Below are 21,772 nucleotides of genomic sequence, written 5' to 3' on the forward strand. Positions count from 1 at the left end.
ATTTTCAGATTGAAATCAGCTGTATGCCGATTTCCGGCGCCGGACTGGTTATGCTGGAAATCTTAGTCTCGGAGACCGTGAATCCGAGCAGTAAGTCTACAAAATGGCCTCCGCTGATGTCTCCCGGCCCGCTGCGCTACTCGAGCAGCGCTCGGGCTAGGAGAAACCACCACCATCCCCCACCACCGCCCCTCCTCCCCCCACCCCCCACCCACCTCACCCCCCCTCCCCCTCCCCCCCCCGACCCCCCTCACCCCCCCACCCTGTGATTCATCCTCTTGAGTGAAGGGAACCTTAATGAAGCTATCAAGATAAAACTGTGGTTAAGCAAAATGGGGAAGTGAATTTTACACTTTATTCTTAGCAAGTTCACAGTTAAGGTACTTACCATACCAACTAACTTCACACCATCAATCTTGATTTTCTTTTCCTTGCTGTTTCTGCTGAGTTAACACAAGATACAAATTTGTTTGGACACATGCAAAAAAGTACAAAATAATTAATTTCTCTTCTTTAGATACCAAAATATTCTTTCCCATGTTTAATCCCTTATAGGGTTTTGACTAACAAAGTTGGCTAGGGAATCCAAAAGTCTTCTATAAGCATGAAGGGCATTAAAAAGATACATGGAACTGATAAGAAACCAGAAAGGGAATTTATACATGGGAGTTAGATGGGAATTTATACATGGGAGATACTTTGCATCAGGGTTTAGCACGAAGAAGATACTGCCAAAGTCATCGTGAAATAGGAGGTAGAGTAGTTGAAACACTGAATGAGCTAAAAATGGATAAAGAGAAGGTATCAGAAAGGTGACTAAAGATTAAGGCCTGACGAGATGCATCCAAGGACACTGACTGAAAAAAGGGTCGAGATTACAAAGATGATGGTCATAATCTTCCAATTGTCCTTATATACATTGGCAATGCCAGGGGACTAGAGAATTGCAAGTGTTCAAAAAAGGGCTCTAGGATAAATCCAGCAATTACAGGGTAGTCAGTTTATCCTCAGTTATGGGAAACTTGTGAAATGATAATCAGGAACAAAATTAAGTCACTTAGACAAATGTGGACTAATTGAAGAAAGCCAGCAGGGAATTGTTAAAGGCAATTGTTTTTAATTAACTTACCTGGCTTTTGCTGATGAGATAAGAGAGTTTATGAGGCTATGTGTAAAGAGTACAATTCTAAAAGAAGTGCAGGAGGGGAGAGAGACCCTGGGGACTGGATGAGCATAAGTTTTTGAAGGTGACAGGGCAGGTTGAGGAAGTGTTTAATAAGGCATGCTAATGGGATAAGGCCGTTGCGGGCATAACTGCCCATTTAAGGGCACAGTTAAGGGCCAACCTGGACCTCAATTAGTATTTGGATTATGCTGGAGTCTTCCCGCCTTAGAATCAGTTAGTGTCCCCATTCCACACTCTGCCATCTGATTAAATACCCCCTCTCCTCCAAACTTGCTGCTGAGGAGTGGGGGCGGGGTGTTAAATTCTGCCTTATAGGACACCACGCTTTGCACAAAATGGAGGGGAAAAAGTCAATAAAAAACATTATTTTCACCCAGCCAAACTGCAAAGATCAGCAGGTAATAATATTTAACTGTTTAAAGGTAATACAAATTGAATTGTTTATGCTTTACGTATATTTTCTAAGTCCTTTCTGTTCAGAATTATTTCCTGTTTGAGAGAATAATTTGAAAAACTGTTAGTGCTCTAGTTAGCCACAAGATGGTACATAAGGAGAGCCTGTCCTGACTTGCCCTCCAATCACACTCCCTCATTGTTGCAGGAGAAAAGAGGCTGCAGCCTGCCAGGCGATTCCCAATGACCACGCTTGGGAATAAGTCATGTGAGAAATGGCTGGCACAGATCTGAGTTATCGAGTTGCCCACACAATCTTCCTTTCAATTCAAATTTGAAACTTATTAACACTACATGCACACATGACATAATTATATTGAAAAACATTTTCCACATCTTATTGATCTTTTATAATTCCATGTTAACATCCGATTCTGCACGGAAAGTTAAATGATTGCAATTGCAGACTTTAGCAGGTGGTGGCCCAGTATGGTATACACAATTCATGCAATATACATAAGTGTTACATTCATTATAAACTTCACTACCATTACTGTGACTATCCCTCCCTTTAAACAGTCACAAAACACAAATGTCAATTTTACGGACTGTTAAATCAATCATTCAAGAAGTTTTCAGCCGGCAGGTTTTGATTGGGAAAAAAATATTACTTAATAGCTGTAATTATTTGGTCTTCAGTGCACGGCAGAGAGAAATCCAGATATTGTTTTCATTATGAGGTACAGGAGAAACAATTATAATCTCTTTAGAGATAAAAACAGAATTCCACGTTTCTATAACATAAAAATTAATGTTCTCTTGATGGGCTGTACAAAACCAAAAATAAGCCAGCAAAGATCTCATTTGGAACCCATACCAAAGGCAGCAATTAATGAGGGATTTGCTGGCAGGACAGATGCTGGGCATTGTGGGCCTCTTCCTATAGCTTCTGTGTCTTCAATGTCAATTAATATTTTGTTATGTTTTGCTCAGGAGGAAATAATGGCTGGAACTCCACCACCTCGCCCACCCCGAAATCAGGGCGGGCAAGGTTCCCGGAACGGAAATCTCCATTGGCCTTGGGCGGATTTTATGATCTCATCCGAGCGAGGCTGTAAAATCCCACCCAATGAGTTCATCAGCCTTAAAATGCAGTTGCCGTGTTCCGAGTGTTATGTTATCTGCAGTGTAAAATTACAGGCAAATGTTCCTCTTCCCACTTTTTTTCAACAACATGTCTTCTTCATATTGACTTGATTGTCATGTCATTGGTATGCATCCCGCTACTGACTGGGGCAGCACAATGGCACAGTGGTTAGCACTGCTGCCTCACGGCTCCAAGGACCTGGGTTCAATTCTGGCCTCGGGTGACTGTTTGTGTGGAGTCTGCGCGTTCTCCTCGCGTCTGCACTGTTTTCCTCCAGGTGCTCTGGTTTCCTTCCACAGTCCAAAGATGTATAGGTTAGGTGGATTGGCCATGCTAAATTGCCCCTTAGTGTCAGGGAGATTAGCAGAGTAAATATGTGGGGTTATGGGGATAAGGCTTGGATTGGATTGTGGTGGGTGCAGACTCGATGGGCTGAGTGGCCTCCTTCTGCACTGTAGGGATTCTATGATTCTATGAAAAGTAGAGAGCAAATTCAACACAGCGGCTTCAACACACACAAATCTATCATAAAAGTAACTCATCATAACTACATAAAAACTCTTTTGGTTTTAGATTCCAGCATTAGCAATAATTTGTTTTCTATCCTTTTTTAACTATAAAAGTGAATTGCTGTCAATTGACATATTTGCTTGAGTTATGACACTGAGGGGAGCAAATAGCAGCTAAGCATATTCATTTATTGAATCAACCTTTTATTTGTTACTACCACAACGACTGAGGTTTTTTTTGAGCGCAGTCGGTCTTTGTCCAGAGGCGCTCGTTATTTGCAGCTGGTGTACGTGGTGACCGCCTTGGTGCCCTCAGAAACGGCATGTTTTGCCAATTCGCCGGGCGGCAGGAGGCAGACGGTGGTCTGGATTTCCCTGGAGGAGATGGTCTGCTGCTTGCTGTAGCGGATGAGGTGGGAAGCCTCGCAGGCGATCTGTTCGAAGATGTCATTGACGAACAAGTTGACGACGCTCATGGCCGAGGAAGAGATGCCAGTGTCCAGATGGACCTGCTTCAGCACTTTGCAGATGTAAATGCTGTAGTTCTCCTTGCAGCTCTTACGCTTCTTCTCGCCCTTGGCGTGCCTCTTGGTGACCGCTTTCTTCAGCCCTTTCTTGGGAGCTACACCCTTTGCCGCCGCTTCAGGCATCGCCTATTGAGTTGAAAAATGTGCACAGCACTAACTTTCTATTGTTGTTTGGTATAATACTCAATGGGAAGAAGAACTTGCATTTGTACAGTGCCAGTGTACAAAAAAAAGTAGGATGCTACAGTGTAGTTTGTTATATTATTTGTAATTAACAAGGTCAGCACGCTATCTTGGTAATAAAAATGTAATTGTAATTCATAATGAAGGGAATATTTATTATTTGTTGGCATCAGAGACATGTAAGAGACTTAAAAGCTTTGGTGTCTCACAACACAAAATATATAACTATATTTTCTGGGCTCTTAACAATTTTTACTGACAGGATTATATGTAATTTGGCAAAACAATTTTTCAGAGTTTGCCAGAGAAGCAAAACACATTAAAAATATATTGCTGTCTTGCAATAATGCCAATATCAAGCAAATGTTCCTGCTCTTTTCTCCCCATAAATAAGGTGCATTTTATTGCTATATTTACCATCCTGGCCAATATTATTTAGTGGTTGTACTGTTTAAAGTTAATAAAACAGCTGTAATTTAGGTTTAGAATAAGCTTTGGTGCAATGCAAGTCACAGCTTGCAAAAATGATTGCCTTTAACAAATAATTAGATAAATATATGTTTAAGAATATATATTGAAGGCCGTAAAGATAAGCAGAAATGATAAACCATATTCCATGGAAGATGTTGATTCCCATGCATTCGTGGAAAGCAACAAGTCAGAGCTAGATAGTGGAGATGAGGAGATATGAGCAGCTGTGAAATTTTGCTTTATTATCTTTGTGTGTCAGACAGAAAATCTGCAGAGCTCTCCATCAGAAGATTGAATTTATTAGACAGAGTTAGAGTTTGAGGCCAGTAATATAATGGCAGTTTCTGGGAAAATCTAGCTGAAGGAAATAACAAGGATAGAAACATATTTTTCCTTCTAAAAGCAGATTAAATGCCATAGTCTTTGAATATCTATATTTTGAAAGTCATGCATTCGTGCACACTTCCAATTTCTCACATTTAACGTCACAATTTAGTCTTGGATAGATAAAATATCTATCACCATTTTTTCCTCATGATCGCTGCTCTGCTTGGGCATTTTAACTGTAACGATAAATGTATTTACCAGAGTTGCTACCATAGAGGGCACTGTTTTGTTTCAATTGTGTCTCTTACAGTCTTTATTCTGGGTGAGATTGGCACCTTCTCTACATTTTTCAATTTGTGCTGCCCAGTTCCATAGGCGAAAGACCACCAAAAAGTTCAATAAACGTCAGTCTCAGAATATTTTTGCGAATCCAAGAGAAATCCTCCAACATTCTGACAAAAAAAATCAATCATTTGGGATGCTGTCATTCTGGGTCTCCAACCTCTGCCACCACAACCATCCCTCCACATCTTACCTTTCTGACATCATGAGCCCTGCATCTGGTGAGGTGCATTTTGTTTTGTTCACTTACAGGTTGTGGGCATTGCTGGCTAGGCCGGCATTTCTTGTCCAACCCTAGATGCCCTTCAGAAGGTGGTCTCCTTGAACTGCCTCAGTCCCTGAGGTGTAGGTACAATCACAGTGCTGCTAGGGAGGGAATTCCAGGATTTTGACCCAATGACATTGAAAGACCAGTGATATATTTTCAAGTCAGGATGGTGACTAACTTGGAGGGGGCACTCCAGGTGGTGATGTTCCCAGATACATGTTGCTTCGGTCCTTCTAGGTGGTAGCGCTCATAGGTTGGAATGTGCTGTCTAAGGAACCTTGGTGAATTTCTGCAGTACATTTTATAGATGGTACGCATTGCTTCCATGAGTCACCACAGAATTCCTAGCCTTTGACCTGCTCTGGTAGCTATAGTACTTATATGGCTAGCCCAGTTCAGTTTCTGGTCAATGGTAACCCCCAGGATGTTGATAGAGGAGGATTTAGCAATGGTAATGCCATTGAACATTGATAGCAATGGTTATATCCTCTCTTTTTGGAGATGGTCATTGTGTGATACAAATATTGCTTACCACTTGTCAGCCCAAGCCTGAACATTGTCCAGGCCTTACTGCATGAACTGCTTCAGGAGGAGTCACAAATGGTTCTGAGCACTGTGCAGTCATCAGTGAGCTTCACCCCTTCTGACCTTATGATGGAAGGAAGGTCATTGATGAAGCAGCTGGAGATTCTTGAGCCTAAGACACCACCCAGCAACTCCAGCAGTGATGTCCTGGAGTGGAGATAATTGACCTCCAACTGCAACAACCATCTTGCTTTATGCCAGGTATGACTCAAAGAGCTGAGAGATTTCCCCTGATTCCCATTGACTCCGTTCTTTCTAGGGTTCCTTGATGCCATACTTGCTTTGATGTCAAGGACAGTCACTGTCACCACACCTCTGGGAGTTCCACTCTTTTGTCCATGTTTGAATCAATGAGGTCAGGAGTTGAGTGGCCCTGGCAGAACATAAACTGAACATCCGTGAGCAGATTACTGCTAAGTGCCACTTGATGCCACTGTTGATGAGCCCTTCTATCACTCTGATGATGATAGAGTGTAGACTGATGGAGCAGTAATTCATCAGGTTGGATTTGTCCTGTTTCTTGTGTACAGGACATATCTGGGGAATTTTCCACATTGCTGGATAGCCATCAGCGTTGTAGCTGCATTGGAATAGCTTGGTTAGGGACACAGCAAGTTCTGAGGCACAAGTCTTCAGCACTATTGCTAGAATGGTGTCAGAGCCAGTTGCCTTTGCAGTATCCAGTGTCTCCAGTCATTTCTTGATATCACAATCTGGCTCATTCAGCTGACAGAAATTTCAGGCTGAAATATCTGCAATAAGAAGTCTCACAACACCAGGTTAAAGTCCAACAGGTTTATTTGGTAGCAAGCACCACTAGCTTTCAGAGTGCTGTTCCTTTGTCAGGTGAGTGGGGAGTGGGAGACTCCCCACACACCTGATAAAGGAGCAGCGCTCTGAAAGCTAGTGGCATTTGCTACCAAATAAACCTGTTGGACTTTAACCTGGAATTGTGAGACTTCTTACTGTGTTTACCCCAGTCCAACACTGGCATCTCCACATCATGAAATATCTGCAACAATCTTCAGCCAGAAGTGCCGAGCAGATAATCCATCTTGGTTTCTGCCCAAGATCCCCAGCGTCATAGATGTCAGCCTTCAGCCAATTTGATTCACCTCACAGGGTATCAATAAACAGCTGAAGGCACTAGATACTTCAACCCTAACCCTAACCCTAATGACACAAACCCTGAAAATATCCTGGCTATACAAGATTTGTGCTCTGGAACTAACTATATCCCTAGCCAAGTTGTTACAGTGCAGATACAACACTGATATCCATCCAACAATACGGAAAAATTGTCCAGGTATGTCCTGCCCGCAAAAGCAGTACACATCCAATCGGTGAATTGTGCCCTATCAATCTACACACACTAACAAAGTGATGGAATTTGTCCTTGACAGTGCTATCAAGTGGCATTTACTCTGCAATAACCTATTCAATTTGGGTTCCGCCAGGGGCGCTTAACACCAGATTAGATTACAGTCTTCAGCCAAGCATGGTAAAATGAGCTAAATTCCATGGATGAAGTTAGACTGACTGCTGTTAACATAAAGGCAGTATTTACCAAGTGTGGCAAAAAGGAGCCCTGGCAAAATTGAAGCCAATGGGAATTAAGGGAAAACTCAGGGGAAGTCCAACTTTGCACAAAGAAAGACGGTTGTGGTTGTTGGAGGTCGATTATCACAAACCTAGGACATTGTGGAAGAAGTTCCTCATTGTCTATCTTCAACTGCTTCATCAATGACTTTCCCCCATCATCATGTCAGAATATTCATTGATGATGATTGCGCCGTGTTTAACATCAATTGTGAATCTTCAGATACTGAACAGTCTGCATGCAGTAAGGCCTGGACAATATTCAAGCTTGAGTTGCTAAGTGCCATTGGGACACTCAATGCCAGACAATAACCGCCTCCAGCATGACAGAACATACCTATTTCCCCTTGAATATTGTTGAATTCGCCACTGTCAAGATCTTAGGTGGTTGCCACTGATCAAGAGTGAATGTGTTTTGCTGCCATTGTGTAAAGTATTGATGAGATCGCACCTGGAGCAGCGTGGATAGTTTTAGTCTCCTTATTCTAGGAAGGAAATAATTGCTATAGAGGGAATGCAACATACCAGACTGATACCCTGGGAAGGTGTGGTTGACTTCTGAGAGGGATTGAGGAAACTCGGCCTATATTCTCTAGATTATCAAAGAATGAGAGACAATCTCATTGAAACTTACACAGTGTGGCAGGATAGATGTGAATAGGCTGCTTCCCCTGGATTGGTGAACCCAAAACCATGGGACAGAGTCTCAGAAAAAGGGGTAAGCCATTTGAGGAATAATTGCTTCACTCACTCAGAGTGACAAAACTTTGGAATTCTTTACTCTAGAGGGTTATGGGAGCGCAATCATTGAGCGTGGTCAGGACAGGAATCGATAAGATCTTTGTACTAAAAGCATCAAAGAGAATGGAGATAATGAGAGAAAATGGCAGAGGAGTAGATGATCAGCCACAATCTGTTTGAATGATAGAGTGGGCTCCATGGATCATATGGTCTTTGCCTACTCTTGTTTTTATTTACTGTGTTTCCATGTTCGTAGAAACTCAACTGGACCAGCCACATAAAATGTGATTACAAGAACAAGTGAGAGGCTGGGAAATCTCTACTCCTCAAAGCTTGTTCACCATTTACAAGGCATAAGTCAAGAATGTGATGGAATACTCTCCACTTACTTGGATGAGTGCAGCTCCAACAACACTCAAGAAGCTCAACACAACAGGGCAAAGTAAACCCATTGATTGGTACCCATTACCACCTTAAACATTCACTTCATCCACTACCAGCACACAATAGCAACAGTGTTGTAGCATCTACAAGATGCACTACAGCAACTTGCCCATCCGCCTTCAATAGTGCTTTCCAAACTCGTGATCTCTACCACCTGGAGGAGAATGGCAGTAGACACAGAGCAACATCACCACCAGCAAGTGTCTCTCTGAGCCACACATTATCCCAATTTGGAACTCTATCACCATTCCTTCACTGTTGCTGGATCAAAAACCTGGAACTCCCCTCCTGTGGGTGCAACTACACCAGACGGACTGAAGTAGTTCAAGATGGCTGCTCATCACCGTCTCCTCAAAGGCAATTAGTGGGTGGGTAACAAACGTTGATTTTGCCAGCGAAACTCTCATTGCATGAACAAATTAAAAAGCATTGTTCTTAATAACACACTCATTCAAGCTACTAAACATTTTGACCAAGTTTATGTTTTCTTATAGGTCTCAAGTTTTATCTGATTTAAAGTCCAGTAAAACACCTTGGAACATTTTATTCTGCAATAGCACTATATAAGTACAAGTTACCATTGGTTCTCCTTCTTCAGTTTAAGCTAAATTACTGCCACTGTAGTACGTTCTGACAGATGGTTCTGGCTCCGATATCTTAATTATTTTAATAAGTACACATATTCCCCGAAGGCTTCCAGATAAACACGTGCTGCCAAGAGTAGTTATGAGGCTTATTGCTGAAATCAAAATAATTACCGAATGAACGTTTCACACTCCGAGTGATATACACACACCAAGCAAAAATTTTAGAATGTGAATTAGATGTCAGGTTACAGATGCTCTTCAGGGGCCTTAGGTTTGAATAAGGAGAAGTCAATATACATGAAACTCCAACCACAAAGATCCCAAAAACCACAAATTATTTGGTTAGTTCTAAGAAGATCAGAAACACCACAAATTATTTGGTTAGTTCCAAAAACTTCCATCCACAGAAATTAAATAGCAGTTAATTTGAGACATGTTACGAGACTAACCGAATGGAAGAGATTAGCTGCTGCCATAAGCAGCAAAAACTCTCGCTGGGCAGGTTTTAAGATCCTCTTTCTGGAATATACAGGGCAGCAGAACTAGAAAATGATACTGGTGCATTAACCCCTCCCCCCACCTCTTTAAAAATGGCCCAATGGCAATGGGTAGGATGCTGAGATAGGTAGCTGGAACAATGGCCCATTTCAAACAGCAGCCTCCAGCAATGTGTAAACTGGGGTCCTTGATAAACGTATAGGGTCCCAATTACAATTTTGACACACAAATGGTCAGTCTGCATGCGGCCCAGTCACCAATCCTTGAGGCGATGAAGGCCACTCAGAAAATGCCTGAGGTTTCTTTTAACTTCTACTCTTCAGGGGCTAGAAGGAGCAAGAGGTGTTTTCTCTTAAAGAACTCTCCTGGCCTCTGCTGGACAATCAGCCATTCAGGTTGCCAACACTGTTTGGAGGCCTTCTTGACACTTTGATCACATGACATCTGACCAAGTAGCTTACAGTCATATGACAACAGACAATGTTACTGCATTTACACTATAATGGTATTCTATTTTTGCCCGGGGATTTACAACAGCAACTCTTGTGCACAAGGTTCAGAGGATTGCAGGAGATCAACCATAAGCTGTGCAGTGTGGTGGCACAGTGGTTAGCGCTGCTGCCTCACAGCTCCAGGAACCTGGGTTCGATTCCCGACTTGGGTCACTGTCTGTGCGGAGTCTCCATGTTCTCTCCATGTCTGCGTGGGTTTCTTCTGGGTGCTCCAGTTTCCTCCCACAGTCCAAAACTCGTGCTGGTTAGGAGCATTCTCCCTAAATGCTAAATTCTTCCTCAGTGTACATACAATCCCTACAGTGCAGAAAGAGGCCATTTGGCCTAACGAGTCTGCACCGACCACAATCCCACCCAAGGCCTATTCCCATAACCCCACATATTCACCATCAAATAGTTGTAGCCTCCAACTTACCTGAAGCAGAAACAGGAAATGCTGGAAATATTCACAAGCAGAGAAAAACAGTTTATCATCAGAGCCGCAAAAGGTTAGAGATGATAAGTTTCTATGTTAATTCGATTTCTCTTTCCCTTTGATGCCTGACAAGACAGGAGGGAAACAGTGTGCTGGAGGGTAGAGGTGGGTGAAGGCTTGAGGTGAAAGATGTAGATTAACAGAAGGGCGGATACAGGAACTGAACAACCAGTTCAAAGAAGAAATAAGGGCTGCATTTTTCAGCAGTCGTTGGTAGAAAAAATTAGTTTCGACCTCTGAGCAGCTGCCTTCCCCACCACTTGTGCTTTGCCTATCTCTTTACTCCCCTGTTCGCTCACATACCCACTTGGAGCAGCACGGTAGTATAGTGTTTAGCACTACTGCCACACAGCATCAGGGACCTGGGTTCGATTCCTGGCTTGGGTCACTGTCTGTGCAGAATCTGCACATTCTCCCCATGTCTGTGTGGGTTTCATCCGGGTGCTCCAGTTTCCTCCCACAGTCTGAAAGATTAGGTGCATTGGCTGTGCTAAATTCTCCTCAGTGTACTCAAACTGGTGCCAGAGTGTGGCAACTACGGGATCTTCACAGTAACTTCATTGCAGCGTTATTGTAAGCCTACTTGTGATGCTAGTAAATAAATTTTGAAAAGTTAATAAGCAGGTGAAGAGAAAGGCAGGAAAGAGAAGAAACTGAAGGTGGAGGTTGATTTCACAAATGGGAAATCAGGCAGGAATGTTGGTTCCACAGCAACTAATAGTAATTTATTAATATTGTGTTAGTAGCTACAAGTGCTGGTAACACTCAAATTCCCCTCGTACCAACAGAACACAATAACTCACGGGTAGATATAACTGGTAGTATACTACCTGTACCCAATAGTACATACTTAGCCGCCTGATATCGATCTTGAAACAACAACCAGACTTCCCTTGCATTGCACAGAGAACAGTCAAGTGCTCCAATTATTAAAGCTGCTCTAAACTCTACCCAACATCAACATCTCTAAACCACTGCCTTAGCTCAGACTCAGTAAAAGGAGAATTTTATAGAAATTACAGCATGTGAAAGTCCTTGGTGCTGGACCTCTCTGCATTCCCTCGCACCAACAATCCATTGTTTTATATTCCGCTTTTCAAATGTGTATCTCATTTCCTTTGAGATGCATGTTAGTATCGACACCATATTCCATGCTTTTCTATTCCTCAGCACAGGAATTGTCCTTATCCTTGGTTCTTCCAATGTAAATCTTTGGTCCATGTGCACTTGAATTTGGTTGGAACAACCTTTCATTATTTACCCATGGTAATATCCAGCTTTCACTCATTTCTTTAAGTTGCTCCTCTCTCAAGCCACACATTCTCTACTGCTACTCATGCCTCTGCAGAAATGACTGGATTCCACGTCCACCCCATTTTTATTCTGTCCCCTCCAATGCTTGAGCTCAACCTCCTCAATCCTCAGTCTCCCTTGGTCCCAGACCTCCAATCCGCCAGACCCATACGCCCCATATCATCTCTCCCCATCTAATTTTCCTCCATCCTTGATCTTTATCCCTCAACAACCATTCCTCTCTCACTCCTCCACATCCATCACCTAATTCTAGTCCAATTTTTCTTGGTTGTAAAGTGGTAAAGTGGAAAACAGGAGATGTTTAAATGGCAGAAATTCTAAAGGCAGTGGGACAGTATAGGCACGATGAAAGAAACTAATGTAGATATATAATAGATGAAATGTTGGAAGGATGCACAGTGAATGCACAGGTTCATCAGATAATCTCCTCCCATTGTACTGCTAAGCTAGCCATCAGAGGCACATGAGAGTAAGGCAGTATCAACATTTCTACTTTCTCAGAAGACGAAGGAAGTTTGGCACGTCAGCTACGACTCTCACCAAATTTTACAGATGCACCATAGAAAGCATTCTTTCTGGTTGTATCACAGCTCGGTATGGCTCCTGCTCTGCCCAAAACCACAAGGAACGACAAAAGGTCATGAATGTAGCCCAGTCCATCACACAAACCAGCCTCCCATCCATTGACTCTGTCTACACTTCCTGCTGCTTTGGCAAAGCAGCCAGCATAATTGGGGTCCCCACGCACCCTTGATGTTCTTTTCCACCTTCTTCCATCAGGAAAAAGATACAAAAGTCTGAGGTCATGTACCAATTGGCTCAGGAACAGCTTCTTCCCTGCTGCTGTCAGACTTTTATATGGACTTACCTTGCATTAAGTTGATCTTTCTCTACACCCTAGCTATGACTGTAACACTACATTCAGCACTCTCTCATATCCTTCTCTATGAACAGTATGCCTTGTCTGTAGAGCACGCAAGAAACAATGCTTTTCACTGTATGATAATAGATGTGACGATAATAAATCAAATCAAAAAAAATCCTTCTTTCTGTTGGAAGGTATCTCTTCTCAGCCTCCTGCCTGTTTCGAATGAACTGGCAGAGATGTGGTGCAAGATTAGAACAGAAAACTCACACATTTAGTAAAATAATTTAGTGATCCTTGAAAGGCGGGCAACGTTTCGGTTACTTGCACGGCAGTTACTCAACAGAACTGAATTGCATTAAAGGCTGGGGTTTAAAATTGGTACAAAATGCAATCCAGCCAAGTTGAATGTTTTTACAACAATGTTTTGGAATGAATTCTCAAAGCTTCATCCCAGTTATCACCATATTTGCAAGCATCGGTCACCAAACTTTTTAACATAGTCAAAAAAAATCAACATGAAAATATTATCCGGAAGAGATCATCACCGTGATTTCAGGTGACCGAATTGGCACAGGGTCAAAAGCAGAACTGTTTATTACATTTGTATCAATATAACTGGAAGCTTTTCCATTTTTTCATAAGGTGTATTATTGGAAACAGAAACTACTGCCACAAACCATCTTACAAGTCTGTAAAAGTGTGCAGTTGGCTGGGATAGAAGCTTAAACTTTCTGTTTTTCCTCACCATTGTTCAATATATTTAATTGGCCATTGCTCAGAGTTTACTGCTGGGGGAGGTCATGGAAGCAGATATGATAGTGAGTTTTAAGGGGTGTCTTGACAAATGCATGAATAGGATGGGAATGGAGGGATATGGTCCCCAGAAGAGTAGGGGGTTTTAGTTCAGTCGGGCAGCATGGTCGGTGCAGGCTTGGAAGCCGAAGGCCCTGTTCCTGCGCTGTTATTTTCTTTGTTCACAATGGCAAAGATGGTGAAACTTCCCTGCTTCCTGTCCATTATTCCACTGAAATTGACAAGAATTCCACACACATGCAGAATAATGTGGAAATCCAAAACTGTTGTCAGTGATTCTATGCTTCTCCAGAGCATGTACAGTTCATACACCCCCAGGCTGCTATCAGTAGGAAATCCATGAACTGATGCATATTTCTACTCTTAATAGTGAGTCTTGCTGTAAAAACTCTTGAAACGATTACAGCTCTTGAATGAAATGTAACTGGTTTTTGAACGGCGTACTAATTTGCTGATTATTGCTAAACACTCTCACTGGCCTCGAGAAGCACAGTTGTGGATTGCCAAATTTCTCCACAATGATTTTTTAAAAAATTTACATCTTTTAAGATTTTTAAAAGTTTGTTCATCGTTATTTTAGCTTCCATCTCAATCCAACCAGTTCCATTTCTTTTGGTACTTGAAAATTTATATTATAACTGAAGGCTGTTAACTGCTTTTAACTTTCTGGCAATCTGTAAGAATACTTTGAAGTGATTGGTTGCTTACCTGCTTGCTGAGAGCATGACTGCCATACACCAAAACGCCATCCCCTTGGCTTGGTACCAGATTTAACCAGCTATCAGGAAATGATAAAGCCACGCCACAGCGATTGCTAGATCCGTACAGGCAGCTTTCTTCAAGGCAGTGGTGAAAACCATTGCTTTGCTGCTGGCTGTGATTTACTTGAGCTTTTCTTGGCTGCTAAGCTTAATGAATGTGGCAAATTTACTTTGGTGTTGCTACTAACTTCATGAATTCCACACATTAGCAGCCAATGGCACACGCACAGGAACAATGTGCAGGCAATTACCATGTTTATAAATTGACACTCTGTTTCAAATTTATAAAGTTGGTTTCAACTTTACAACAGTTTCAACGCCAGCGAATACGTTCAAATATGTGTATTGGTGTTCTGTATCATCTCCCTGACTGTAGACATAGTAGATTTAAATTTCTAAAAGGCATTTGACAAGGTGCTGTATAAGAAGCTGGTGCACAAAGTAAAAGCCTGAGAAATTAGAATAGAATTGAATACCTACAGTGCAGAAGGAGGCCATTCGACCCATCAAATCTACGCTGACACCAATCCCAGCCAGGCCCTTTCCCTGCTTAATTACCCTGCTAATCCCCCTAACCTATTACATCCTGGGACACTAAGGATTAATTTAGCATGTCCAATCAACCTAACCCGAGCATCTTTGGGCTGTGGCAGCAAATCGGACCACCCAGAGGAAACCCACGCAAACATGGGAGGATGTGCAAATTCCACACAGTGGCCCAGCCAGGAATCAAACTTGGATCTCTGGGGTGCTAACCACTGTGCCACCGTGTTGAGGAAGCATGGACTGAAAACTGGCTGTCACGTAACAAACAGAGTTGGAATAAATGGGTCCTTTTCAATATCACAGGTATCAGTTCTTGGCCGGCAAATGTTCACTATTTATATTAATGATCTGGAAGGAAGGAACAGAATGCAAAGTTTCCAAATTTACCGATGGTATGAAAATAGGTGGAAGGGCACGTTGTGATGAGAAACTGTGGGACATAGACAGATTGGGTGACTGGGCGAAAGCCTGGCAAATGGAGTTTAATGTGGGAAAGTACAAGGTCATGCATTTCAGTAGGAAGAATCAAAAAAGGTAGATTATCTAAATGGAGAGAGACTGCAGGTAAGTGAAGTACAGAGAGATCTAAGTGTTCCACTGCATGAAACACAGAAAGCTCGCAGACAGGTCCAACAAGTCATTAAGGCGACAAACGGCATTTTGGCTTTTATTGCAAAGGGATTGGAGTTTAAAAAAAGGGAGGTTTTGTTGCAATTGTACAGGGTGTTCATGAGGCCTCATCTGGATTACTGTGTACAATTTTGGTCCCTTTACCTAAAGGATAAAGTAACATTGGAGGCAGTCCAAAGGAGATTCACCAGGCTAATTCCTGGAATGAGAGAGTTGTTTTATCAAGAGAGTCTAAACAGTCTGAGTCTATATTCCTCACAGTTTAGCAGAGTGAGGGATGACTTCATTCAAACATATAGGATCCTGAGAGGGCTTGACAGGCTAGATGGTGAGATGTTTTCACTAACGGGAGAGCCTTGAACAAGGGGACATAGTTACAAGATAAATGGCCGGTCATTTAAAACTGAGCTTTGTAGAAATTTCTTCTCACAGAGGGTGGCGAAGAATTCGCTTCCCCAAAAGGTAGTGGAAGCTGGATCATAAGTATTTAAAGTGGACATGAATGGTGGGGCAGACTTGAAGGGCCTGGTGGCCGACTACTGCTTCTATTCCTTGTGGTTAAGATGTTCAGTTGCCATTTCAACACATTTTATTTGGTGAATCTTTCCATACTTTTTAAAAATAGAATATACTTTTTAATGTTAGATTGCTTTTATTTATAATTGACTGTGTACACAATTCTAGTTTTTTTTGGTGAAAATAGGTATTGGGCTATGGCTCAGAAACCAATTCCCAATTTATAACATTTTTCTCATGGTTCTGACTTACGACATTTTGACTTGAGACACTATTTTCAGGAAACAATTGTGTTGCAAGTCTGAAGACTACCTGTAAAAGCAATTGGAAAAGATTGCAGGCGTGTAGGATAGGATCTTTACCTCCCGTGCAATGTTATAGTGCCCCCAGCTGGCCATCTCAATTCTTATTAACTCTCAGGTATCCAAATTAAAGTAAGAAGTCTCACAACACCAGGCTAAAGGTTTATTTGGTATCACAAGCTTCTGGAGTGCTGCTCCTTCATCAGGTGAGACACACTTGATGAAGGAGCAGCACTCTGAAAGCTTCTAATACCAAATAAACCTGTTAGACTTTAATCTGGTCTTGTGAGACTTTTTACTGTGCCCACCCCAGTCCAACACCGACATCTCCACTCATGGCTACCAGTGACACCGCAAACCGTTGACTCAAAATGGAGAGAATCTCCAAGTCATGTCCAAAACAAAGATCAGCAGAGAGGTCATTTGCCTTAGAAGAGGAAGAGAAACTTTTTTCTTACATAGCTATTGTAGACATGCATTAGAGAAACTTCAGATTTTTAGACATAGAAATAACAAAGGTAGATTTTTGCTTTCAGGCCCCTCTTTTGTAACCTTTATTCATTTGCCCCTTTGAATTTGAAAAATAATTTCCATTTTTAGGTTTGATTAGTGTCACAATTAGGCTTACATTAACACCACAATGAAGTTACTGTGAAAATCCCCCAGTTACCACACTCCGGCGCCCTTTCTGGTACACTGAGAGAGAATTTAGCGTGGCCAATGCACCCAACCAGCACAACTTACTGACTGTGGGAAGAAACTGGACTATCCGCAGGGAATCCACACAGACATGGGGAGAACATGCAAATTCAACATAGATAGGGACCCAAGCTGGGAATCAAACCTGGGTCCCTAGCACCATGAGGCAGCTGTGCTAACCACTATGCCACTCTGCTGCCCTTGGCAACATTGGCCCAACTCAACCAATCAACTGCCATTTTGTCTTCTCAAATTCCAATTCCTTATCTTTTCTCCACCTTTTCAAGGACAATTCGGGATTGGCAACAAATGTTGGCCTTGCCAGTGACCCTCATCTTATCAACAAAATAAGAAAAGAATTAATTTTCATAGAAACCCTACAGTGCAGAAGGAGGTCATTCAGCCCATTGAGTTCTACACTGAAAACAATCCCACCTAGGCCCTATCCCTGTAACCCCACATTTTACCTCATTAATGCCTCTAACCTATGCACTGTGGGACACTAAGGGGCAATTTAGCAAGGCCAGTGCACTTAACTTGCACATCTTTGGATTGTGGGAGGAAACCGGTGTACCTAGACGTTTAAATGGTGATAAATTACAACTTGCTACTGTGCAGAGGGACCTGGGGGTCCCTGTGCATGAATCACAAAAACTCAGCCTGCAGGTGCAGCAGGTGATCAGGAAGGCAAATGGAATGTTGGCCTTTATCGTGAAGGAGATGAAGTATTAAAGCAGGGAGGTCTTGCTGTAATTGTACAGGGTACTGGTGAGGCCACAACTGGAGTACTGTGTGCAATTTTGGTCCCCTTATTTGCGAAAGGATATATTGGCCTTAGAGGGGGTGCAGAGAAGGTTCACCAGGTTGATACCGGAGATGAGGAGGTTAGCTTATGAAGAGAGATTGAGTAGATTGGGCCTGTATGCGTTGGAGTTTAGAAGGCTGAGGGGTGATCTTATAGAGACATATAAGATAATGAAGGGGCTAGATAGGGTGGAGGCAGAGAGATTCTTTTCACTTAGAAAGGAAACAGCCTCAAAATAAGGGGGGTCAGTTTAGAACAGAGTTGAGGAGGAACTTCTCTCAGAGGGTTGTGAATCTTTGGAATTCTCTGCCCATTGATGCGGTGGAGGCTACCTCGTTGAATATGTTTAAGTCACAGGTAGATAGATTTCTGATCAATAAGGGAATTAAGGGTTATGAGAAGCAGGCAGGTAAGTGGAACTGAACCACTACAAGATCAGCCATGATCTTATTGAATGGCGGGGCAGGCTCGAGGGGCTCGGTGGCCTACTCCTGTTCCAATTTCTTATGTTCTTAACCACACAGACATGGGGGGAACATGCAAACTCCACACGGACAGTGACCCAAGCTGGGAATTGAACCCAGGTCCTTGGAGCTGTGAGGCAGCAGTACTAACCACTGTGCTACCGTGCCACCCTACCTTCGAAGCGTCTACGTTCTTATAAATATCTCAAGTGACATAATTCCTTGGTGCTTTGGAGCATTGTGGTTCACATTCTCACACTTGTGTGAAGAATTTTTTAAATGTGCATTTCTTCCAACTGGCTGGCTGTGAGTTTTAAGATTACATTACTTGAGATTAGTTTCAAAGTATTGTTCTGGGGTCAGCATTTAGAAGTTCTGAAAGCGGAGAAATCTAGTCAGATTTCACATACCAAGCATAACTTAGACCACAGTTACAGGACTCTTTTAGGAAGTAAGATAAGCAGACATTCCTATTCTATTGAAAAACCACCAGCATAGCATTAAACTTATTTCATATCAAATCCTTTGGAATGCACTGATGATGAGTGTACTGGAGATAAATCTCAGCTAGAAGATAATACCTAGTTACTATGTGGACCATAAGCTAGACTTAAATGACAATGACTTGTTTTTCTTGGTGAATCATGTGATGATTTGGAGTCTTTAAAAACATTATTGTCCATTCAATGAACACAATTCTGCACCCATGTTTGGCACGAGAGCAAACAGCAACGTGAGCATAAATTACCACAAGTCTCGAAAAACAAGATTCTCACTGGCAATCTCATTTTCACAATCTCCCCACCTACTCCCCACACCCATGCTGGTGATGTAGCAAGGGCCTGGAACCTCATTTCATTACATTTAAATAAAATTTGCAGTCTTCCTCACTGTATCATCTCCCCACATTTGGAATTTATCAGATTGGAGACGTTTACGCCTGGCTTTTAAAAACGTGAACCAGGCAAAGGGCACACATTGGGGGCACACAGACAGGTGTAACCCCTCCCCGGTGGGGTGGGGTGGGGCGGGGGAACGATGACATGCCTGGGCAGTATCCTGCCTCCAGGGGGCAGTGCGGAGAGTCACCTTGTGCATATGGTGCTGGTGAGGGGGAATTCTCTTGTGTGCATGTGAGAGGGGCTTTGGTTCCTATGTTGCCTATTGGAGATCAAGGCGGACCCTGATCTTGGACTCCCACTTGCGGCTTTTCCCAGCCCTGCCCTGCCAGCATGGTGGCGTGAGCCATGCCTCCATGATTTTTTCTGTGGAGTGCTGATTATGTAGGGAGAAAAGCCGGCTGTGCAGCCTATGAGCTGCACACTGGTTCTCACCTCAGTCGGGCACTATGCAGAGAATGGAAAATTCCCCCAGTGTTTCAACATTACTATCATTCAAAAGATGTGCAGGTTAGGTGGATTGGCCATGATAAACTGACCCGTAGTGCCAGGGGGATTAAGAGAGTAAATACATGGGGTTTTGGAGATAGGGCCTGAGGGGGATTGTTTCAGTGTAGACTTGATGGGCCAAATGGCCTCCTTCTGCACTGTAGGGGTTCTAAGATTTGTTCACATTTTTTGTTGTTATCCCACCATTCTAATCCAGTACAATGCTTCGGGCAGCTTAATAAACACTAGCTCCCCATTCCTGAGTCACTAGTACATGGTTTGCATTTTTGTACCCAAGTAATATATGTTCTTTGTGCAATTGTTGAATAATTTATCATTTGTGCCTGTTCCAAATGTCAGCAGAAAGAGTGAACACATTTCTTTAATATCCAGTACCAACCTCATCTCCCCGTGAGGTTTGGATGCTTTCATTCTGAAATGATGTGACCCCTGCATTTAAGCAGAAGATTGCGCTGACCTGATTTCAAAGACCTAAGGGAAATAGGAGCTGTTACAAAGTCACCAGGATAAAAGGGTATATGATTCATACGAAGCTGACGATTATATTTATAAGAGATTTGCAAAATAGATCTATGCCAGTAACCTGAACTGGCTAGTCATATAGTGTCAGAGTTATGGGCACACCCCACACTAAGAAGGTTGTTTAATATACTGGAGTAACACCTTTTTTTCAAACAATACTTAACACTGGGAACATTGTTCCCACAGCCAATATTGCTGGTTAGGACAGAAGGCACAATCCAAGCCTATAGGGTTGGCCTCAAGTCTATTGGCGTCCAGCCATAGAATGCATTGGCTGGAATTTTCTGGCCATTCACACCCCACCACAGCAAGGATGGAGAAGTTGGCGCTCAGACAAATCTCCGTTCTCTGCAGCGGGACCAGAAAATCCCGCCGGCGTGAACAGCTGGAAAATTCTGCCCACTACGTTTAAGCGGAGGCCCGCCATACCCAGCGATCTCTCCTGTTCATCAGGTTCCTTTTAGGATACATTAATGTATTTTTGTCACTGCAGAGGGCCTGGTTTCTGACTCGCAGCAATGTTAAAGTTCACCGAATACTACAGTACAGATGAGGCCCTTCTGCCCATTGAGTCTGCGCCGATGCATGAAAGGTCCCGATCTGCCCATCTAATTCCACTTGCCAGCACTTGGCCCATAGCTCTGAATGTTATGGCATGCCAAGTACTCATCCAGGCACTTTTTAAGGATGTGAGGCATCCCACCTCCACCACATCCCAGGCAGTGCATTCCAGACCGTCACCGCCCACTGGGTAAAAAAACTTTTCCTCAAATTCCCCCTAAACCTCCCACCCCTCACTTTTAACTTGTGTCCTCTCGTAACTGACCCTTTGACTAAGGGGAACAGCTGCTCCTGATCCACTCTATCAATGCCCCTCATAATCTTGTATACCCCAATCAGGCTGCTCCACAATCTTCTCTGCTCCAGAGACAACAACCCAAGCCTATCCATCCTCTCTGAAATGTTCCATCCCAGGCAGCATCCTGGTAAATCTCCTCTGAACCCCTTTCTAGTGCGTTCATGTCCTTCCTATAATGTGCTGACCAGAACTGTATACAGTACTCCAGCTGTGTCCTCACCAAAGTTGTAGAATAAGTATGCAGTCAGATACTGACCTGATCTTGAACAGAAGTGACATGAAGCCAAAAGCAGAAAATTTCAAACTAACTGAGTTTGACATTATTTCCAGTACAATTCCAGTTTAATAAGTGCTCAGTGAGTTCCTTTGACCTCCTTAAGTTCCTATGCATTACTTTAAACATTTACACGGTGCAAGAAAGTTTAGTTTCGACAATCATTTTCACTTAGCTTGGAGTTTAGTTGTGGCAT

General features: G+C 42.8%; 2 protein-coding genes across 3 annotated transcripts in view; both read right to left on the reverse strand.

The window, feature by feature from the left end:
- LOC145353903 (phosphoprotein associated with glycosphingolipid-enriched microdomains 1-like) overlaps nucleotides 1-21,772 on the reverse strand; it is a 104,269-nt gene that overhangs the window by 34,659 nt on the left and 47,838 nt on the right. The window contains exon 4 of one of the 2 annotated variants that reach the window (XM_080204871.1): nucleotides 389-443. In XM_080204871.1, the coding sequence (XP_080060997.1) occupies nucleotides 389-443 (55 nt within the window). Of the gene's footprint in view, nucleotides 1-388; nucleotides 446-21,772 lie in introns of those variants that run through there. The other variant, XM_080204872.1, reaches the window with a different exon arrangement.
- Nucleotides 3,508-3,885, reverse strand: LOC145353650 (histone H2B 7-like). Its single transcript, XM_080204418.1, has one exon. The coding sequence runs from the start codon at nucleotides 3,883-3,885 to the stop codon at nucleotides 3,508-3,510; it is 378 nt and encodes a 125-aa protein (XP_080060544.1).

Source organism: Carcharhinus amblyrhynchos, chromosome 16 (genome assembly GCF_965287045.1).
Source record: "Carcharhinus amblyrhynchos chromosome 16, sCarAmb.v2.hapA, whole genome shotgun sequence".
Lineage (NCBI taxonomy): Eukaryota > Metazoa > Chordata > Chondrichthyes > Carcharhiniformes > Carcharhinidae > Carcharhinus > Carcharhinus amblyrhynchos.

Coding starts and splice junctions, on each gene's coding strand:
- LOC145353650 (XM_080204418.1), bottom strand. CDS start 3,885: ATGCCTGAAGCGGCGGCAAAGGGTGTAGCTCCCAAGAAAGGGCTGAAG.